We start from the raw sequence: 9,265 nt of genomic DNA, 5'->3' as shown, positions 1-9,265 counted from the left end.
AGGGATTTTTGTGTTTCCTCTTGAAGGGCTTCTAGCTGTTTACCTGTGTTCTCCTGTATTTCTTTAAGAGAGTTATGTCCTTCTTAAAGTCCTCTGTCATCGTCATGAGATATGATTTTAAATCATATTCTTGCTTTTCCGGTTTCTTAGGGTATCCAAGGCTTGCTCTGGTGGGAGAACTGGGTTCTGATGATGCCAAGTAGCCTTGGTTTCTGTTGCTTATATTCTTTCCCTTGCCTCTTGCCATCTGGTTATCTGTGGTGTTAGCTGGTGTTGCTGTTTCTGACTGTGGCTTGTCTCTCCTGCAAGCCTGTGTGTCAGTACTCCTGGGCACCAGTTCTCTCTGGGAGGAATTTGGGTATGGAGACTTGTGGCATAGGGTTAGCTCTGGGGTGCAGATGGAAACTGGAAGGATCCTGTTCCTGGCTGTTCCTTGGTTCCTGTGTCCTGATGGCTCTGGGCATGTCCCTCTTAGGCTAGGAATTTGAGCTGAAGTGGTGGTTTTACCTTTGCTCACAGGTGTACTTTGGGGAGACCAGCTCTCTCCTGGTGGTATTTTGGGTATCACCAATGAATTCTCAACTGATAGAGATTAAACTTCAAATAAGATTTAGCTAGATGATGATTCGTGGCAAGTAAAACCCCAAAATGAATAAAAATGTAAAAGTTCTCAATACATAATTTAAGAAAATGGTCATTATGAAATGATAGAATGTATATTGTATATTACTTACACATAACAGTCTTAGAGATATAATGAGGGAGCCCCTCAGCAGCCAAATATATATCCATAATGAAAACCATCCCTTAACAATGGCTGGCACATTTGTGTCTGAGGGTTATAGTTTATCTGTTTCAGAACTTAAGAGATGAAGCAGAAAGAAGAGGAAGATATTGTACATAGACCATTGTTGAAGGAAGCAGAAAGTAGGTGTGACCTCCTTCAGCTGAAAGGTGGCTGTCTCAGGCCTTGCCTGGCCACAAGCAGTCAGCCCACCTGGGGTGAGGCTCCCAGACATAGACAAAGCCCTTTTGTTTGAGTCACTTCTCAGCCTCTCTCCAAATTCTTGCTAACAGCTAAGCCTGCTACCAGAGATGCTGATTGGGCCATGAGGTGCTGACGGACTGGGGGAGGGATTTTTGATCTCTAGGTTGTTAGATAATAGACTTTTGGATGTGTAGCAGAAGCCATGGCTCCGTCCCATTTTTTATTTCCTCTCGCTGTCCGATTCCCTTTATTCTCTTAGGCTCCTATCTGTCTTCCAGAGGACCAGATCATATGTAGCTGCAGGCAGCTGCAACAAGTAGGAATGGAAGAAATGTACATGAGAAACAGGAGATGTGATCTGTTGCATTTAGGAATATATATATATATATAATTTACGTAGCCCATCACTTTGACAAAAATTCAACAGTTGGCTACACTCAGTGCTAATGATGATATATAAATAGGAGTTTTCAGAAGCTATTGATAGTAGTCAGACTTATTATAATTTGAGTTATTATGGTACATAAAATCATTTGGGGAATGTAAACTTTAAAAATTTCTAAACCTGTAGTGGTCCCCACTTTTCTGAAGTTTGGAAACCTGTTTCACAGAAATAATAGAAGCAAATGAATTGGATATGTTAGTGTTCACTAGAATATTGGTACATGAAACAATTCTGAGTTAGGTTGTAGCAGTCCAGGTTGTGGTTTGCACACTAAGTTGGAAGTGTTTATTGACAGGCAACAGCAAGCAGTCAACTAATGTGTCTGGCTTGATATTAATGTAAGAATTTTCATGAGAGAAAACCCATATGTGAGACAGACATCAAATATGAATGTGAAGAAAGCTATGGAAGCACCAGCTACACTGTAAATTATTGTCATCCTAGGGAGGCAAAACAAGACTAGAAGGTTTTCATTCCTTGTACTTGGTATGGTAAGCACATGAAAAAAAAAAAGAGTAATATAACAGAGCAAGTAAGGGAAGACATTTTCCTTAGAAACATGGTTTTCAGTCATCAAGAGCACAGATGCTCCTAACCTTCCTGATGCTGTCAGCCTTTGATACACTTCCTCGTGGGGTGGTGACCCCAACCACTTCATAATTGTAATTTAACTGTTATGAATTGCAATGTAAATATCTGATATGTAAGATACCTGATATGCCAACCCTGTGAAAGAGTCATTTAACCTCCAGTGGGGCTGTGACCCACAGGTTGAGAACCACTGCTCTAAGTAGTGAGTTTTTACATGACTCACAAAGTGTCTGTTTCTCCTGGCTATCAGTGAGTACCAAATGTTTTGTATTGCAACTAAGTGCTCTGTCTGTTCTCCAAGCTTTCCACTGCTGCACTTAATGCTTTTGCTTTAATAGGGCTATCTTCATCGGTGGAATACAACGTAATGGAATTGGAGCAAGAACTTGAGAATGTAAAGACCCTTAAGACAAAATTAGGTATTGTACTTTTTTTCTTGGTTTATTTGTTGGTTTTAGTTAGTTATTAAGATTGTAAAATAGTCCTAAAATATTTGAAAATTTATGAAAACTTTGTGTTAAAGACTTATTGTGTTCAGAGTCATTGTCTTTCTTTTGGGAGAGGGTAAGTATATATTTCTGAAGTTACTTTTTTTTTGTTGTTTGTTTTTTTTGTTTTTGTTTTTTCGAGACAGGGTTTCTCTGTGTAGCCCTGGCTGTCCTGGTACTCACTCTGTAGACCAGGCTGGCCTCGAACTCATTAATCCGCCTGCTTCTGCCTCCCAAGTGCTGGGATTAAAGGCATGCGCCGCCACCTCCCGGCCCTGAAGTTACTTTTAAGGCTTATTTATTTTTTTATCTGTATGAATATTTTGCGTGAATGCCTGTGTATTTCCTAGAACTGGAGTACTAATGGTGGTGAACCATCTTATAGGATGTGGAGAATGAATCTGGGTCTTCTGCAAGGAGCAAATGCTCTAAGCCACTGAGTCATCCCTCCAGCCCCTGAAGTTACGTTTCAAACATACTAATATTCAAAGATGATGTGTTTTTGGCTCTTGACTTCAGTAGATTTTTCCTGTATGTGGGTGCACACATGCCACATACACAGTAGGTGTGGAGGTCAGAAAAAAACCTGTAGGAAAAGGGTCTTCCCTTACATCATGTGAGCTTCTTGGATTGGACATAAGTTGTCAGGCTGGTGGCAGGTACCCTTAGTCACACTGAGTCATCTTGTTAGCCCCACTTGCATTATTTTTGAGAAAAAATATGTAAACGACTCCTGTCAATGTGATTTTTAAAAATGTGCTTTTAAGATTTTTTTTTCTTTTTTTTTCTTTTTTTTCTTTTTTTTTTTTTTTTTTTTTTTTTTTTTTTTTTTTTTTTTTTTGGTTTTTTCGAGACAGGGTTTCTCTGTGTAGCTCTGGCTGTCCTGGAACTCACTCTGTAGACCAGGCTGGCCTCAAACTCAGAAATCCACCTGTCTCTACCTCTCAAGTGCTGGGATTAAAGGCGTGCGCCACCACCGCCCGACAAGATTTTTTTTTAAACCACTGATATAAGGTAGTTTGATTATGGCGTGCCTTAATGTGGTTTTCTTGGTCTTTAGTTCATCAAGTTTCATGGATGTAGGAATTATACTTTTCATATATCTTGGAAAGATTTTTTTTAATTTCTCCACATATTTTTATTTTCTACTTGTGTTACCCCTTTCCAGGACTTCAGTTATTTGCAGATTGGCTGTAGCTCCAGGTTGATTCTGTTTTATACTCCTTTCTCACTGTGTTTCGCTTTGAATTTCTGTTGCTATGTTTCCCTTGTCTCAACCTTTTTTTCTTTAGGTCTGATCTGTCCCTTACCCCAAGTGCTGTATATTTTGGTCTCTGAGACTGGGTTTTCAGTTTTACTTGGGCCAGTTATCATCATACTGCTAAATTGGCATTTAATTTTAATTGACATTGTTAAGTCTGTTTCTACTACATCTCCGGGGTGTGGGGGGGAAGTAATATAGTTATGAGAGCACTCTCAGTGTGTATTTGTGTGTGTGTGTGCTCACATGGGTGTGCATCTGTATGCCAGAGGTTAAGAATTGCTTTCTACTTTGTTTTTTGAGACTTTTTTTGTTTCATTGAATTTGTAGCCCACTGATTTGTCTATACTGCTTAGCCAGCAGTCCCCAGAGATGTTTCTTTCTCTGCTTTCCCAGCCCTGGGATTCCATGCATATGCCATTATACCAGGCTTTTTCATGTGGATTCTGGTAATCAAACTCAGGTTTTCATGCTTGAACAGCAGGTATTTTACCAACTGAGCCATTTTTACACCCCTCTGAGAGCCATGCTGGCTCTCTAATGTCCATGCTGCACAAGCTAGAACAATGGGTCTCAACTTATCTAGTACAGTTCCTCATGTTGAAATGACCCCCAGCCATAAAATTATTTTTGTTGCTACTTTATAACTGATGTTGTTACTATTATGAATCATAATGTAAATATTTACGTTTTCCAGTGGTTTTAGGAGACCCCAGTGAAAGGGTCATTCAACCCTAAAACGGTCAACCACAGGTTGAGAACCACTGAGCTAGAGTCATTTCAAAAAAAGAGAACCTCAATTGAAAAAAATGCTCCCACTAAATTGGGAATTGTTAATAATTGATGTAGGAGGGCCCAGCCCATTTTGGGTAGAACCATCCTTGGAGAGATGGTCCTGAGTTGTATAAGAAATCAGGCTGAACATACCATGAGGAGCAAACTAGTAAGCAACATTCCTCTGTGGCCTCTGCATCATTTCCTGACTCCACACTCCTGTCCTGAGTTACTGTCCTTACTTCTTTTCATGACAATGGCTGAAGTGAATTCCCTTTCTTCCCAGGTTACTTTTGGTCATGGTGTTGTATATCACAGCTATACAAACTCTAATGAAGACAAGAACACTTCTAATATCTTTGCCTGTGAATTCTGACATCTTTGTTAGCTCCTGATAGGTTTCAAATGATTGGTTTTGTTTTATAGTATTGTTTTAATTGTGTGCTTCTTTGCATGCTTGGCATTTTTTGTTGGGAAAATAGGCATTTTGGGATTCTGATGTTTTTTGCATCCCTGGGAGGAAGAAACTTTGGTTTGGAATGCTGACAGCGAATTGAGTAACCTAGAATCTCAGTAGGTTGGATCAGAGCACTGGTGCTCCAGGGCACCTGCACCACCGTGTGTTGTCTCTCCTTGTGGCCCATGCAACTGTGGGGAACTATTCCCTCAAGCTTGTCTTCAGCCATGAATTGTTTTGTGTTGGAGTTGAATATCTGAGGTGACCCTTGGCAGATTATTGTGGGTATTTTTGACCTGAAGTCTCATCTCTGAAGACTTACTAGTTGTTTTTTCTCAAACTTACGCTTCATGTTTTCAGGGTGGGAATGAGCAGAGCTTTTCTTGGTTCCTTCTCTCAGCAGCATGTTTTGGAAACTCTCAAGATGATAAGTTGGGTCTTTAGGTTCCTATTGTTCTCTGTCTCCAAAGGCCATTATATTTCCCTTGACCAGAAGTTCAGGGTCCTGAGCATTTGTGTGTGTGTGTGTGTGTGTGTGTGTGTGTGTGTGTGTATGCACACACACACATGTCTACTTACCTGCATTTTTCTCTTTTCTTTCTTTTGTGGCTGTGGCTTGATAATTTCGTTATTTGATAAATAGTTGGTCATTATCCTATCAGTTTTTATCTGTCCAATTTTCTTTGATTTCTTCAGATTCCAGTTAAACACACACTAGACTTTCGACATCTTCTATTACCTTCTGTACCCTAGCCTTTTGTGCTGTCTTCTAGTTAGTTTCCCACTTCAATATCTCCCAGTTGTACCATAACTGTTGTTTAAGCTTTTTGTTGAATGCTTTATTTTAGTCGCAGTATCTCTCAACTCTGGGATTTCATCTGGCTGTTTTCATTGGTTCAGATTTCTTTGTCAGTTTGCTATTTTGTCACTTATTTAGTTGACTGTCAATCAAGGCCTCTTTCTCCTAAGTCTGTGTGTACACTATGTGAGAGTCTGTTTCTGTTGTTTCATTTTCCTCTTTGCCTCTTGGTAATGTTTGACTTCTGGATATTTCTTACACAAAACTGTATAAACTGTAGGACAATTTCTTCTTTTGGGTAGGCTCTTAGAGTGGCCATGTCTGTCTGTCTGTATTCCTAGGGCATTGCTTTTCGTTGGTCTTGATGGACAGCTTGGGTGTTTTGACACTTCCTAGTGAACTCTTGGTTGGAGCTGCAGCATTGCTGGACCCCCTCAGCTACATCTCCATTCCTTTTTGTAGCTTTTCTATTACTGAGGTCCTAAGGAATGAACATAGCAGGCCTACTTCTTTATCTGTTTTTTATTTCTGAGATTTTGCCCTCTCAATTTCTAGCTGTTTTGGTAGCTCCAAGCTCCGTGGTTTACCTCCTTGCTTCTGTTGGGTTTCCTGAGAGTTTTGCCTCAGCATTGCCGCTTTTCCCTCTTTTACAAAAATAAAGGGAAAATATCCTGTGTTTGTGTGTGTTTGTGTGTGTATGTGTGTATGCATAACTCCTTGACTGTATGTGTGCCACATGTATGCAGGTGCCCTCAGAACCCCGGGAACTGGGGTTACAGGTAGTTGTGAACTACACAATGGTGGGTGCTAGAAACCAAATCCAGGTCCTCTGGATAGGGAGCGGGTGCTCTTACTGCTGAGTCACTCAGGCCCTTACCATTGTCTCTTGACTTCCACATGATTGCTCAGACTCTTGAGCCCATGCCAGCTCCATATTGAAAAAATGCCTTGCTGGGAAAGAATGCTCCCAGGAAGGCTTCACCTCCATCATGTCACACAGTGTCAGTCTTTCCTTATCTATTGCTTTCCTTATCTTGTTGCTCTAATACATCTGGAGACTGTTTTGAAGTTTAATTTTTCTTCCCTGGTGTTCATAAATAGGGAGGGTGTGGTACAAAGTGGTTTGTTTCAGTTAGAAGGTAAAGTTCCTCTATAGTCTTTGGAAAACAGTGTTCATTCAGCCTTGGGACCTGAAACTAGAAGGAATTATTATTCACACTTCTTTATATACTAAAATATCTGCCTATATAAGTATATATATGTATATCAAGTACAGATATTCTTATCCTAAAAGTGAGCTATTTATTAATGATATATTCCTTTAAAACCAAAATTGTCTTTACTAAGTAGAAATTTAAGCCTCGTGGGAGTGAACTTTTAATGTAGTAAGCTGGTTATAAATGGATTTTTATAGTTTGTAGAAGATAATTAAAAACAGTTTATCTTACAATCTACATTTTTCAGAAAGCAAAAAATAATGTTTACTGCTTGATATATAGTAAGGTATATGAATATATGAACCTGGAAAGAATTTTTGGAACTTGCTGAATTTTTTTTTTTTTCTTTCTAATAGAGAGGCGAAAAAAGGCTTCAGCATGGGAGAGAAATTTGGTGTATCCTGCTGTTATGGTTCTACTGCTTATTGAAACAGTAAGAAGCTATTTGTGAGCTTGAGTACAGTGTATTGTCTTTTGTGTTTCCCTTAGCCAAGCTGTTTCTGTTTCAGGAAATTACGTTTCTGTTAACAGAATCAAAATCCGTCTGCATCTCAATTTATAAAAATTCAGCATAGCAAAAATGGAAATGAATGACAATTAGATAAGCCGTCAAGGTTGAACTTCCACCTACAGCAGGAACTTCAAGTTTTACTTGAGAATGAGGAAAACACAAAGCATGGCAGCTGCTCCAGAGTCTTCAGGAGTGGCATTCTTTTCTAAGATGAGCTAGCTATGACAAAGTTCCCCTAGCTGGGTCTGAACCTATGAGTCTCTCACTGAGAAGTCTACATAGTAAACACATCCATATTGTTATCTTCTATTGTGAGCCTTGAAATTATAATTTACAGAATGATTGGAATTTGTCTTGGAGTTCTTATATATACTGTATAGAGTATATACTCATTATAGCAGTTTCCCCATTCTGAAAGACACATGTTATGTGTATTGTCAAAAGTAGTGTTTGAAACTGAAACCTAACAGTACCCTTTCTGTTGCAGTCCATTTCAGTCCTCCTGGTGGTGTGCAATATTCTTTGCCTGCTGGTTGATGAGACTGCAATGCCAAAGGGAACAAGGGTAAAGCTAAATGCATTCAAAAGTCTTTCTAGATATGTGTCTGAATACTTTGTGTAAGCTCATGGAAACAACTTTCTGGATGTAAGCATTTCAAACCCTGTGAATTTCTCTGAATAAAAAGCTTTCACAAACATGTTCATAAGAATATATATATACTTATATATATGTATGTATGTGTATATATATCTTATGTGTATGATATATATGTATGTGTGTGTGCTTTACTTTCTAGGGCATTTCAAGTATCTGGGTTATTTATAGACTTCTGTGTCAGACTTGATGTTGATTTTTACTGAAATTTTTATTTGTAATTCTTGAAAGAAAATGAATGCTCTAAAATAGTGATGTATAAAGGGTAGATCAGGTAGGCTTCACAAACTTATATGTTGGAAAAGTAAAGTGAATTGTGTGTCAGAAGTATCACACATTTAAAATGCACTTAAACTGTATGGTTAATAGAGGCTAATCTAGATAAACTTTTTCATGAGTTAACTTTTATCTGGTTTAAAGACTGATGATTCCACTAGTCATGGCACATGCATAAAATCCTAGCATCTAAGGGACTGAATGTTGTGAGTTTGAGTTCAAGATCAGCCTGGGCTACTGTCTCAAAAATAATCCCAAACAAAAAATATTGATGATATTATTAGGGTCTAGCAGTTACCATATTTTACCTATATGTTCTGTTAGGAAGATGTTTATCATTAAATACTTATACTTGACATACAGTCTTTTGTCTTTTGCAGTACTCTTGCCTTAGCCTCCTAAGTACTGAGGTTACAGGTTTGTGCCACCATATTTACCTTGTAACACTTTCTAGGTGCCTATAAAGTTTGGAAACACCCTTTGTCTGCTGTTGGTGCACAGGCACACACACACACACCCGTATACACTCATGTGCATATGTAAACACATGTTTTGGGGCAGGAATACATGTCACTCAGCCTGGCCTCAGACTCCTTATAGACCCAAGGATGACCTTGAACTTCTGATCCTCCTGCTCCTACCTCCTAAGCACCAGGGACACAGGTGTGGGCCAGCAGACTTAGCGCTTTCCAGTCTTCATAGCAGTGCCATTATAGACACCCTGACTTACTCTGTCATGTTCTTCTCTAAGGAAGATGTCGTCATCTCTGTCTTAACCCTTTCCTTCCACATGTTCTTCTCTA

The 9,265-nt window shown here is 39.1% G+C and overlaps 1 protein-coding gene across 7 annotated transcripts in view; it reads left to right on the top strand.

Annotated features, from left to right (window-relative positions):
- Positions 1–9,265, top strand: part of Lmbr1 (limb development membrane protein 1) — a 155,032-nt gene that overhangs the window by 118,804 nt on the left and 26,963 nt on the right. For all 7 annotated transcript variants that reach the window (XR_004121481.1, XM_031380269.1, XM_031380266.1 and 4 more), the window contains 3 exons: positions 2,363–2,443; positions 7,377–7,453; positions 8,019–8,096. Coding sequence is in view for 6 of the 7 variants with exons in the window: in XM_031380269.1 (XP_031236129.1) it covers positions 2,363–2,443; positions 7,377–7,453; positions 8,019–8,096 (236 nt within the window). In the remaining variant the exon portion in view is untranslated. The remainder of the gene's footprint in view (positions 1–2,362; positions 2,444–7,376; positions 7,454–8,018; positions 8,097–9,265) is intronic.

Source organism: Mastomys coucha, unplaced genomic scaffold (assembly GCF_008632895.1).
Source record: "Mastomys coucha isolate ucsf_1 unplaced genomic scaffold, UCSF_Mcou_1 pScaffold19, whole genome shotgun sequence".
Classification (NCBI taxonomy): Eukaryota; Metazoa; Chordata; class Mammalia; order Rodentia; family Muridae; genus Mastomys; species Mastomys coucha.
This window is presented reverse-complemented; position numbering and strand designations above follow the sequence as displayed.